Raw genomic sequence first — 13,548 nt, forward strand, 5'->3', positions numbered from 1 at the left:
CCCTGTCTAAGGTCGGGGGACATTTACTTTATATAGCAACGCAAAACTGCAGCGACATACCAATAAAATTGCCGCGTCAATTAAGCTCGCACAGCTCCAGGCAAACATTCCATTCACATCCATAGCACGTTTGTGAAACATTATGACATCCCCAGGATGTCCAGAGAACCGCGTGTGCTCCTATGCTAGGGACTGCAGTTCCCTAGGCAGTACAGATGTACTATGAACGTCCACAGCATAGGTTCCCAGACTGGGTTCCAAGAAACACTGGGATTTCTCAGAGCATCCTCGTATGTTCCCCGAGATCCCCAATTTTTTTAACTGTCTCTGTTTCTAGCAGTGTTTTTCCAGTTACCTAAGAATTGTCTCCAGCCGGAGAAAAAACCCGGGCCATGAAACGATTTTTTTACTTTCGCTAGATACTACTTAGAGTCACTCCCTAATATTAATAACCGAATTTCTAAGCAATAGCAGTCAGCAAATAAATTGGAGTTACATGAGCCTCGTTCATCCCCAAAACTCTGAGCCAAAAGAAGCTTTATCGCGAGGCATTCCTCGGTCGCGAGAAAAATGTGGGTTGCTCGAGATTAAACGTTGGGGCTCCGGTAAAGAAGGAGAGTCGGCCAGAGACCTGCCCCAGCCGGTCGCCGGCCTCGTCCCAGTGGCTCTGCCAGGGCTCCTCGGCATCGGGCTCCACTCCCAGGGCCTCCCTGAGGCCGGCCACGTGGCGCTCCAGCAGCGGGGCGCCCACGGGCAGCTGGCCCTCCCGGTCGGGCAGGGCTGCCTCCGCTCGACCCTCCCCACCCACGCTCGCCTCCGTGAACTTGACCACACCTGCGTCCGTCCAAGGCCACAGTCACTCCGAGAGCAGTCGGGCGCAGAAAGGAGTGGCGGCTCATTCGCTGCACGTTTGCTTACGTCGGCGATAGCAAACGCAACAAGTGCCATGACGACGCACCTCGGGTGCCGCTCAACCGACTTTGTCAGAGCGTCGCGTCGGTGGCATTTGTAATGGTTTGAGATGGATTATCGATCCCATCTAGGCTCTCTAGGCCGTGCCAGCGATCGCAGCATGCTCGAAGCGGTTGGAGCAAGAAAGTTGCTCTTTGTGCTCAGCTGCTCAGCGTGCTCCCGGCGAGTCCACCTTCGTTTCATCATGCTCTCACAATTAATTATTTCGACTCTGTGTGAGACCGTCGCTGCCTGTTCGCCTTGCGAGAGCGAAATTCGAAAAGCAGAACCAAAAAGAAAAGAACAAAGCCCACGCTAACCGGCAGCGAAAAAACAAAGCAGACGGCGCACGTGTGCACACTGATCCGCAGAGGAGGTTTGCTTGGCGGCGCTTGACAAGGAAGAAAATGCGCGCTTTGGTGGTCACGTGATTTCAAGGCAAAAAAAAAGAAAACAAATTGTATCGCTCGAGTTCCCACATGCAAAACAGATGCCTGCATGTGTTCCACGGGGATGCCATGGAGAAACACTCCCGATGTCTCGTCTTTAAAGCGCCGCTTTTCAACTTGTGCTTCATGAAACTCTTTTTTTTTTTTTTAAATAAGACAGTGCTTACACGTTTCTGAGGGCCGTTTTCTGTTTCAGAGTTTGATGTGACCAATAGGTTGTTTATTACGGAAGTACATTTTATGTGCATTTTCATTTCAAATATTTGGTCATTGGATATAATTGGCTGTATCCCAAAGAGGCGTGACTCTATATCCCTGCATGCTCACCCTTGTGAGGCACAAGGAGCCAGGTGAAGAGGCGGCCAGCAGCCACGCTGTAGTAGAGCACGCTGGCCTTCTGCCGGTTCACCACCTCCAGCATCTGCTCCACGCTGGTCGGAACATATGCGCACGAGCCCTTGTGCGCGTGCTCCGAGAAGGCTCGGGTGCGGCTGCGTTCGGCCACCACCAGGGCCTCTTCCGGCCTCCCCAGGGACACCAGCACCCGCTGCAATCCGTTTCTCTGTCAGCCACCCGTTTGGCCCAATCACTTCGAGGATGTCGTCGAGACCAGCGAGCATTTAACGAGCAACTCTCTCACTCTATGAGTAACTGCTTGCATATGAAGCCTCTGAAGTGCTGCTGCCATCCCGCTGTCTTAAGCATGGCGTGAGTTTCCCTCTCCGATAAACTATCAGCTCCTAGATTGGCACGGTGTTTTCTACGTCCCCCACAGGAGGCACACATCGGAGTTCGGTTCACATTTGTGTCCTTGCTGAATGGACACGTGTCCCGGCTGAATGCTGACGCGGCAATCACGTCCTAGCTGTGCCTCGCGCTCCGCTAGGTGACGCGAGAAATCCAGCGGTGCAACCATGTCGTCTAGCACAAGGGGTTCTCAAATCGGATTTCCTAGGAACACGGGAGTTTCTTGGAGTATCTTTATGGATTGTCCCTGGCCCTGAGTAAACTGTTTTCCCAGTTTAGGCGCTGCTTTAGATCTGAGCCGCCCATTGACACAACTACCTATGAGCCAAACACTCGCTAGTTTGTGCGCCACTGTTTACGAGGCTTGCGGGCTCCTGCCCTACTTTACTGCATCAAATCCAAGGTGAGAGTTTCCTGGAATATCTGTCAAGGCAGAGAGGTCTTCCTAGAGATTAAAAAGTCTGACGTAGGTGTTGGACAGACCCAAAGAGAGGAAGGGAGGGCGAAAATATCTTTTCACCACAGTATGGAAAGAAATGACAGCGCCGTTATTGCGCGTAGTGACAGCCACTTTTATGCCGCTCTCTATTTACTTCATCACGCACAGCCTCGTGGTTTGCTACATGAAACATGTAGCAAAAGGATTACACACTCAATGTGTCTGCCTAAGACTAAATTGAGACCATCCCTAATGACATCTGATAGTCTACGATGAGGAACATGTATCTCGCCAACCACACAAGCGGTAGAAGACACTTCCACCAGGCAAGAGTGCACGTGCTCTGCCACATGGAGGGCCAAGGCCGCGAATGCAGTTCACCTGGAGGGCCTGCGAGGTTCCCGCCAGGAGCTCCCCGAGGGCGTCCCTCCGGTCGGGCGTGCCCCTGGCCTCTGCCCCGAGGGCCTCGAGCAGGCCCTGTGCCCTGTGCAGCTGGTGCTGTGCCCCGTCCAGGTCCTCCTGCAGCCAGAGCACCAGGCCCAGCCGGTGCCGCACCCGGGCCTCCTCCTCCCGCCGCCCCAGCTGCTCGGCCGTCTGCAGACCTTGCTGCAGGTAGCTGGCCGCCTGGCCCACGTTGCCCAGGGCATGGTGCACCCGGCCTGGAGCCAACGACGCCCAGTTAGGCACCGAGCAGATGGCTACAGGGGCACCATGGTGGCCTTGGACTGCATGCATTCTCTCGTGAACGTGGTGGCACGCTGGCACCGTCTGTCGGTTAGCCCCGGACGCCTCCAACTTGCATGTACAGTCCCTGACCGATACTTCGCAGGGACCGAAAAAACATCCGAATAATAGAGCAGTCCGAACCTTTATTATGTCTAAGCAGGCTTAAAAAAGCCGTAAATACTGCCTTGTTTCAGGTTACACCTCCGATTGCGTTCAGCAACTTTCTATTAGCTTGAGAATCACTGCCTTATTTCTAGCATTATGGTCAAGTACTTTCCGCGCTTTTTAGCGACACTTCGCGGCAAAGGAAGAACAGATGGGGCCATGGGGGGGATGTCCAAGTCAGTGCAGTGGGAAAACACGATTCACTGAGACGAAATGAGAGGCGCAAGTTCACGACTGCCATGGCGAATGAACAAAGCAAAAACGGTAACAATGATGACGATAATGACGTGCAGCTAGAGAAAAAAAAAAAGCCGGATAGCGTCACTCAGCAGTAGGACCTAGCAGTACTCCAGTAGAGCTGCCAAGCCAAACCAATCCATGTGCAGCCAACATAGAACCTAAAATGGCGGCTTCTCGGTGATGTTCCCCGCTGTTCGCTTGCGCGATTTTATCCGAAAAATTTATCTTTTGGACTTCAACCTGTTCAAACCGTCGGTAGTGAATATGCACTATTTCTATCGGGTAGGTCACGGTTCCTCCTTTAGGTCCGAAATATCGAACAAGTTTGAATTATTGGCATCCGGAAAATCGGTCGGCGACTGTAACTGAAGGTTTGCCACTACCGTAATATCCCGAGTCATTGCCCACCCCATTTTTTGGGCCAATATCGATTTCCAAAAAAAAAACAAAGTCATCGCCCGCCCCTTCAAATACCCCAATGCAGACTTCGCGATCCGCGAACACTCATCCTACCCGAATGTCGCAACCGCAGACCTTACAGTTGGAGGACGTCCGTGACAAAGTAAAACGAAGGAGGGAAAGACACTTCTCTTTGTTTACGCATTTCCTCCATGAGCGACCCCGAAGTGGTAGCATATCCGTGCGAAAAAAAAACAATGGAGATAACAAAATAAAAGTTGGTTTTGCTTAAAAAAAATCGACCCAACAACAAAAAAAAAGTCGGAAAGATAACACAAGCAGTAACCCATTCAGGAGTAGGGAGGTAAGCGAACGCCCCATATCCTGGAATGTAACCACGGAGTGTAAGGTCAAAGTCTGTCTCCGCAAAGTAAGGCAGCCACGAACCCGCTCCTTCTGCCCGCACGTCACGACTCACGACCGCGGTTGTGCAATGTTTTAGACAAAGCCAACGGGTAAATAAAGTTTTGCTGTAACGCCCTACACAGACCTTTGTAGAGCGTCCCAAACCCTCATTGATAGCACGCCGTGCACGGACGCATGCATGTATGCACCAAACAAGAAAGTTGCCCAAGAGCTTGCGATCGACAAGGCGCCCGACTTGGCCCGACGCCAAAGTATTTACCAACGTAATCGCCAGCTTTTCCGCTTTCCCAGCATCGCTCTTCGTCGCTTCATTGGTCCGCTCGCTCGCTCGTTGCGCCTGGTCGGTTTTTCTATTTCACTGTGAACTTTTCTTTTTCCTTTTTTAGTAACTAGGAGAACATAGTGGTGACGTGCTTTCACGAAACAAACGTTTACGCCGTACACAGATCGGCGGTGTTCCTAGCGTGTACGCAAGCAACGAACTTCGCGATAGTAAAACATTCTTTCGTGAGCATTTTTTCTATAAAACAACAAAACTAAATCGAGTTTTGAGTTTAATGTATCTCTTGTGCAGCAGCGCTTGATACGCAGAGAAAAATGGGCGGTCTTTTCCGCTTTTCTCAACTTTTTGTGCTCACCCACCAAGACATGGCCCACCCCACCTTTTTATGAATTTCAGGCGGCAGGGAGTGGGCGATAAATCAGGATATTACGGTATTCACGAAATCAAATCTACTCACTATTTATGAAAAATAGTCGTTTATAATATTGTCACAATTATTTCGAACCCACAAAGAAAACATTATAGAAATACCGTTAAATTTTGTATGAATGCCCGCCTTCGAGATATCGCCCATTCTGTTTTTTGGGTTGAATATCCATAACATAAAAATTCCAATTCCCGCCAGATATCAATCGCGCTATGTCCGCAAATCAATCGCATGATCTCCTGTAATAAAGTTTTTCAGACAGACAGATCTCCTGTAGCGGTACCTGTGAATAGCGTGCCTGAAACGGTTCCCTCATGTTTGCATTTCTCGCACCGCGAAACACGAACCTGTTGCGTCCGCATTTCCGGAATCCTCGACATGCGAGAATTCGTAGTGGGTTCCTGCGCTTCTGTCCGCGATCTGCACGCCCGATATCAGTTTTTTTTAACACCCGACTTTGTAGCGGGTTCTTGTCTGCTTATCCCACCGTGAAGTGTGAATCTGCCGCGTCCATATTTTGAGGTACCCGTTCCCGTGACGGGGGAGTTCGTAGCAAATTCTCGCGCATTTATTGCACCGTGGAACGCGAATTCGCCGTGTTCACGATCTGTGATATCAGTTTCCATTTCATCTGGTTTGCAGGGGGGCCCTGTGTTTATCACCGTTTTCTACATGAAATTTCGCTGTCGCATTCCTGAAGATCACTCACCCCCATATTTGTGGGGTTGTAGGGCGGGGCTGGTAACTATGGTGCTGATAAAGGAATTTATGAGTCCCGATACTTCTGGGAACCCAGGATACCACCCAGGGATCGCACTTTTGGCAAAGCGTAGCATTTTGAACGTGGAAGTATACAAGGCTCCTACGGTTTTTGACATTAGGACAGTCTCCTCGCTAAACGACACGACAAGGCCAGCCTGTTGGTCATCAGAGTCACTGAATAAACTAGGTTTTCATCGAGACCACACTAATCAGCGTTGCCCTGTTGTCGCTGGCTTTATCTGGCTTGCATAGCAAAAAGTGTTGATGGTACGTTTCATCCTTCTACCTGTAAAAATGCCCGTAACAAGGCTACAGGGTATTGCCAGGGCCTCTTAATGGCGTTTCTAAGAGACAACGTATTTATTCGAAAATAGGTCAATTTTTTTCCCAGCCACAGGCACGAGCGCTGCCTGTGGCTGGGACTAGCGTTCAACCAGTCAGGGCACGAGCCAACCGCAGCACTCGTGCGATGCCCTTTCGTGGAAGAGGGAGACCTTTCTGCGGGCAGAAGGAGGATTCTCACCCAGGCTGCTGTAGGCCAGGGCCTTGGCAACCTTGTCCCCGAGCTGGGCGGCGACGCTCAGGTGCTGCTCCTGCAGTGCCACGGCCCGCTCGTAGTGGCCCAGGGCCTCGTGGGTGACGCCCAGGTTGCCGTAGGCCCTGCCCTGGGCGGCCATGTTGTGCGTCTCCTCGGCAATCTCCAGGTCCAGCTGGTGCCAGTGCAGGGCCTGGTCGTGGGAACCCATGGCCTGGACGGAGGAGACGGGGCAGGATTTACATCCCCGGGACATCCATGGAAGAACATACGAGGGATGTCCTTCCAGAGGACGTCCTTACACCTTGCTGTGCACCGCATGCATTGTGGGTATGAACCGCGCTTAGAATTAATCGAGTTTATCAAAAGGGCACATGGTAAGACAAAAAACAATTTTCGAGCTTTCTTGTAAGGCGGGGACGGACAATGAATTTCTTCAATTCTAGAGATACCTGAATGAAAATTTTAGGGCATGTTCATAACACTAACATAAGACTAACTGCAAAGTTTCACGAGGCTGTGATTATTCATTCTTGAGTTATAAGAGTTTATCAAGATGGGTTATGTGTGTCCCTTATCCTTGTCCTGGAGAATCTGCAAAAGGCCGTGGAAGCGTGAAATTCGTCATGGTGACCGCTGGATACGTACCCCAGGCCATAACAGAGCCTTTTCTAATTTCTTTGCAGACAAATTTTAGCACAACATTGAAGTTTCAGTTTTCTATCAAACACACATTCATAATTTTTCTTTGTTTATTAAAAATGTTTAGCCCAGCTTTCGAAAAAAAAAACAAGATTGTCATGCCCTCACAAAGTTATTTAAGAAAAGATACAAAAGACAGCACGCAAATCGGATCAGCAGTTCCCGAGATATCGTGGGGATGAGCAGCCATGGCAGAGGAAAAATCCATTTTGAGCAAACGGTGGTTGAAATTTAGACACACTTTCTGTGTCTAAATTGCAAGCGCTGGAGCTTGCAATCTCGAAATAAACTGCAGCGGTCGAGGTGCACGGGGCGCCACGCATGCTCGCAGCGACGGCTTCCTCCTCGGCGGCACGGAAGATCCATTACTGGAAGCGTCGACGTGATAAACACTGGCGGCACACTGTGCAGAAACTTTGAACTTCGCCATCCTGATCAGCTTCATGGAGCGCTTTCGCACGCCGAACGCGCGCGCCGTCTTGTATTTCGTTTTACGCATCGTGTGCAGTTACGAAATAGATGGGGCAAGCTACAAGAAACTGCTCGAAGTTCAGCGGGAACGATCGTAAAGGCGGCGAAAAGCGAAGCGGAGCTAACAATGCGGGGGGCGAGCAAGGAGTCCATTACCGTAGCAGACGACGTGACCGGCAGCAACGGGTGAAAACGGAGAGGAGGGCGCGTGCCGCGGCCAATAGTAGCCGCGTGCTCCGCCGCGCGCTTCGGGAGCAGATGGTTTGTCCAATCACGGCTGTGCAATTGCAACATGGCAAAACACTGACCGCGCGAAAACCACGAGACTGACGCCATTTTGAAAATCGGGAAAAAGAAGACAAGGAACTCGCGTTCAAAACAAAACAAAAATGGCGGCCGTTGGCTGCAAAGAACGGGAGTGCCGATAGCGTGAACTTTCCATTGATTTTGACACTTGACTGCCACTTGAAAGCTACCCAGGCCCCGTAAATATCTCATTTTTATTATTTTCATCGTGATTTTAGCAGTGATAATTACAGAGAAGATAGATTAGGAGATATACAACCCAAAAATATGGTTTGCAAAAAATTAACTTTTTTGCAATTTTTCAGTTTTCAAGGTTGGCGTCCCCCCTTAACTGCTGCGTGTAACGATCATTCTAGAGAATAAAATGTGTCTGCATTAATAAAAACTCCTAGCTACCAATGTAAATTCACTCGCAATGCATAACATGTCAGAGCTTTTCCGCGGCGCCCAATTGCTTCCCGCGCAACCATATTTGTTTACTAGACCATCTGTTATTTCTAAAATACTTCATATATAATAAAATGGTGGTGTTGAGTGAACGAGGTCCTCCTTCCAATACCTGGTAGACGGCCCCCAGGCCGCACGCAGCATCTCCGCGCAGCACGGGGTCGTCCTGCGCCAAGGCCATCTGCCGCTGGAGGCAGGCAAGTGCCTGCTCATAGTTGCCCAACTGGCGGTGCAGGGCGCCAAGCTCCCCGTAGGCAGCTGCCTTTCCCGGCGCCGCACCTTCGGCGGTCAACTCGTGGGCAACCACGAGCCGCTTCTCCAGGCACACCTGTATGAACGGAAGCGAAGAGCGGGTCGAGGCTGGAGCCGTGGCATTGCGCATACCACGGGGGACGGCGGCCAGTCTCGATGACGCATCGCGATAGTGGTACATCGAAGATTTTGGCTGTGCCCCGCACGATGTGGCTATTGCGAAGGAGTGTATGGCGCACCGTGGGTTCACGAGGGCGCCCATCAAACCACTCTGCCATCTTGGCCGCGAGGCGGCTATGCAGTTGCCTCGCCTCAGACACGATCACATGGTCGTGTCGCCGTGGAGTCGATTAGGATCTCGAATTCAGCTCCCGACGTGCTGCTTTCTCTCCTAGCCACTGGATGGCGCTGCAGGCGCCCCAGTCCGGGCGAGGAAAAACCTCCTCGCCCATCGATCGATATAGTCGGGGGACCGGGAGGCAAAAGTCTCTTAGTACTCCGGACGGCACCGAATCCAAACAAGTGCGTGCGACCGGATCTAGGGTAATCGCGGGACAAGCCCAAAGCTAGACACAAAGAGGGCCCCCAGGCCTCATATCCCGCGATTACCCTAGATCCGGTCACCACACACTTGCCTGGATTTCGGTGCCGTCCGGTGTCCTAAGAGGCTTTTGCCTCCTGGTCCCCCGACTATATTGATCGATGGGCGAGGAGGTTTTTTCTCGCCCGGACTGGGGCGCCTGCAGCGCCATCCAGTGGCTAGGAGAAAAAGCAGCGCGTCGGGAGCCGAATTCAAGATCCCAATCGACCCCGCGGCGACTTGACCATGTGATCGTGTCTGAGGCGAAGCAACTGCATAGCCGCCTCACGGCCAAGATTGCGGAGTGGTTTGATGGGCGCCCTTGTGAATGCACGGGGCGCCATAAGTGTTACTTCTGTTGCTCATAAATTGTTACTCATGTTTTGGAACATTACCCAAATGAACACAAAGTTAGCACGCAAACGAACTGGTGACGATCGAACATAATAGACTAAACCCCTGAGACTAGAGAGAATGAGGTACGACCAGAGGTTTGGAACTTACGTGTCGTGTCATCCTCCCTAGTCTAGGGGTTTTAGTCTGTTACATTACCCATACACTGTTAGCCTGTTACTACGAATTGTTACTCATGTGTCGAAGCATCACCCATGCAGGCTGTTGCTCATGAATCGTTACTCGTGTTTTGGAGCATTACATATGCAAGTTGTTACTCATTGATGGTTACTCAATCTTTAAGTGTTATCCATGAGGCTGCGGTTAATCTTATTCCAGAAAACAGTCAGGGCACAAGCAAGCTGCTGAAAGTTTACCACGGTGCTAAATAGAAATCTGTGACCGAAGTAAAGAAAACATAAGATTCAAGAGCGGAGGGGGCAGGAGAAAAAAAAGTGGACCCTCTTTTGTTTTTCTACCTTACACTTTCTAATCTTATGCCTTACTTACCCCAGGCTCGGATATTTTATGTGATGGTATACCGTTATGCCTTCGCAGAAGTTTTTACTTAAGAATGAGGTTGGCCTAAATTCAAATATCTTTTGTATTTTTTAAATGCCTACTTCTTCCAACTGCCCAGGAAAGCTCTGTAATACAAAAAGAATGCACCTGCACGGGAGAGTGGTAGGTGTATAAATTGAGAAGACAGAACTGAGAAATTCACCCAAGGGAACTTGAACCCAGGAGCCAAGGATTGTAAGCCCGATGTTCAAAAAAAACACCAAGAGGCCTGTGAAGCGGTACATTGCTGACTGGGAAGTACAGGCATCTTTGTTTCATTGTGTCTTACCGCAATTACAAGTTTGGCAGGAAAGCATGACCTAAAAATGCTAGTGTTTTTTCAGTTCTTCTTTCTGTACACCGAAAGTTAGCCCACTCTTTACTTTCACCCGCTTTGCTCTTAATTTTAGGTGGGTTATCTCTCGGGATATTACGGTATATTTTCCCTCGCCTTCTTTCGCCGGAGCCAGAGCGATGTTTTTTCTACTGCGCCAGATGGATGGACGGATCGAGGGATGTATTCTTTATAACGGGCGGTAGCTTGCGCCACCTAGTTTCGAAATAAGGCTAGGTGGCATGTGGAGCGTGCAAGCCCTGTCATACGTTAATATGTTAGTCATATCTTAGTCATATCTTGCCATCTCGGACGCCGGAACTTCTCTTTCTTTTGAGGCTCCCGCTTGTCGGCCCGTCGCAGTTTGTCTCTGTGCTCGACTCGTCGCACGTCGGCGGGTTGGCATCGTACGAAAGGGACCAGGGTTGTTTCTCTGTCGTAACGTCGACGAGCACACACACCAGATTGCATTGGTCAACGTCATGCGCAACACGACGTAGCACAGCGTAGCCCCACACGCGTTGGCGCAGCTCACGAAACGTCGTCGACAAGCGCAAACGCGCGAGCGCCCCATTCGGGAATCTGGATGTCGGGGTCAGTCGAAGTGTGTGGAACGCTCATTTCTGCAATCTGAACCTGCTGTTCTTGCCATGTATTGTGTGCTGTTCTCGTGTTCCTGCGTCGGTGCGCATATTTAACGTTGCGCTACCCGAGGTTGCACTACCCCCGAGAGGCTTCATAGGCCTAACGAGCTGGATGCACATGCACGTTGTGCCAGCAAAAGCTGGAAGCTCGATGACGTGCCAAAGGTAATGTGCGGCATGACCTGATGTGTGTGCTCTATATGATCGTGTGCAAGTCATACGCAACAACAACCATTCCCGATCGAAAGAACTCAAGCTCTGTCGAATGTATGTGGACGGCGAACCTAGTAGTCATCTGAACTATTTAGCCAGCCAGAAACTTTCAACAGGGCTGTCTTTGGTGTCAGTCTCTTGAGTCAATGTGAAAGGCTAGCTATGATGATAGCACACCGGCCATGTGTCAGGAAGGGGTTGCAGTGGAATATTGTTTCTGATTTTCGATTCGACACCATGCATGCTGTAAAACATTGAGTGCATTGCTTCCAGGCAGAATCGCCGTAGTCGCTTGACAGGGTTCTGGCAAACCTACCAAGCGGCTCGCTTCAGCGGACACATAATTCAGAATTTTTGTTTTGCCATCGACATTTCCACAATATTTGGGAGAAAATAAATGCAGCTGACCATTGCCCCAAATTGTTGCTTCGAAGCATGAACACACGACACGGACAGTTTACACCGATTAGGAAACAAAAATATGCTGAGTGAGACGACGCTATTACCACGGAGACGCGCATGCGCGAAATGGAGCACTTCGTCAGGGTGCGCTGGGCCGCGCTGGACTGTAAACAAAGTGGTTCGGCACTTCTTCGCACAGGCAGAAGTAGTGGCCGATGCACGTCAGCCACTACCTCGAGTTGCACAAAAGAGAGCCTAAGTCTGCTGTCCGCCACAAGAATTCTAATTCTCAAAGCTCCAGGATTGTGAAGGTCCATCACAAGTATGTGCAAACAAAGCAGTTGCTGAAACGAAGTTTGAGGCAGCAGCAACTTGGGACTACTTAAGATGTGGAAATGCTCCGCCGATCCGTTTCCGCGTGCTATCCTTCGTCAATCGCTTCACTCCGGGAATTCACCCTGAGAAAGGGTGTGTCCGCAATCTTTGACAATTCTTTTAACAGGGAAATATGCCACACGCGACTGTAGCTTTTAGATTTTTGGGGGGGCTTTGAGCGCGTAGATTGCGTTACCACCATACAATGACGTTATAAGAAACCACTTAAGTGCACCTTTAAAATATGATAACATCAGCCATCCGACACCACGGAATTTGCAAGTGGCACAAGCGGGTAACTCCGACTCCCTCTGCAAGTGGGTTCGTGCATCCAAGGCACAATCTTAAGCAAGGTGCTCGTACTTGTGTTTGCAGGGATCACACAACAGGGGGCTTCGAAAGGGGCCATAGTCAGAGTACATGGTGCTCGTGGGAAATATCCAATGCATTGCAGGAGGAAATCTTAGCTGCATCAGAGACAGTGTATGTGTGTCCTTTAAAGGCGAAACATTGTTTGGTTATGTGTTGGGCGTTTTGTCAAGGCTGGATAAAAGTGTGAGGCTGGGTTGATGTGTGAGAGAGGAGGAATGAGGTGCTTGACGCCGATTGGTTAACGGGGAGGTCATGTGACCAGGGGTGGAGTGAGGAGGAGTAGGTGAGAAAGCTCTGGAAGATTATCAGGGTTATCATTTCAAGTGTACACATGCCACAACTTATTGGATGAAGAGCGCCGTGAAGGTAGGCTTCTGGCTGAACAGGCTAGACGTGCCGCTAAACGATGATATGAACGTTTGAGATGCTAGAACGTTTTATATGTGCGACACAATTGCCTAGCAATTTTTTACGAGTCTTTTCTCTCTTTCCATGTCTAAGTTTGAGTGCCACGAGCTCCTTGAGTGACGTCCTTCGCCTCGCAGTCCGTCTGCACTAACCAGGGCCTGCTGGAGGTTCCCCAGGCAGCGGTGGGAGTTGCCCAGGCCCCGGTAGGCCCTCTCCTGGTCTCTGGGGGACTGGGCCTTGAGGGAGATGCCCAGGTACTGCTCGTGGCACTTGACGGCCTCCTCGAGGTCACCCAAGGCGTCGTAGCAGTCCCCCAGGCTACCGTAGGCACGCCCCTTGTCCAGCAGGGTGCTGCTGCTGCCGCCCAGCTGCACAATCGGACGTGCTCGGTTATTGTACCTGACGAAAGAATCTGGCCGTTTCTTACGAGGACACCGTTCACGGGCTGCTGCTTTTCAAGCATGAAAATCTCTCGCCCTCGTGGTGCGGGACAGTTTCTTCCACTCCGTTCCCTAGACTACTTCATCATTATCTCATTG

The 13,548-nt window shown here is 50.6% G+C and overlaps 1 protein-coding gene across 1 annotated transcript in view; it reads right to left on the reverse strand.

The window, feature by feature from the left end:
- Window positions 1–13,548, reverse strand: part of LOC8037513 (tetratricopeptide repeat protein 28) — an 81,745-nt gene that overhangs the window by 20,167 nt on the left and 48,030 nt on the right. The window contains exons 11-16 of the mRNA XM_040216212.2: window positions 13,162–13,377; window positions 8,588–8,803; window positions 6,538–6,763; window positions 2,968–3,245; window positions 1,728–1,947; window positions 632–834 (exon numbers count right to left, since the gene is read on the reverse strand). Coding sequence (XP_040072146.2) covers window positions 632–834; window positions 1,728–1,947; window positions 2,968–3,245; window positions 6,538–6,763; window positions 8,588–8,803; window positions 13,162–13,377 — 1,359 coding nt within the window. The remainder of the gene's footprint in view (window positions 1–631; window positions 835–1,727; window positions 1,948–2,967; window positions 3,246–6,537; window positions 6,764–8,587; window positions 8,804–13,161; window positions 13,378–13,548) is intronic.

This window comes from Ixodes scapularis, unplaced genomic scaffold (assembly GCF_016920785.2).
Source record: "Ixodes scapularis isolate PalLabHiFi unplaced genomic scaffold, ASM1692078v2 PGA_scaffold1__304_contigs__length_218370807, whole genome shotgun sequence".
Taxonomy (NCBI): Eukaryota; Metazoa; Arthropoda; class Arachnida; order Ixodida; family Ixodidae; genus Ixodes; species Ixodes scapularis.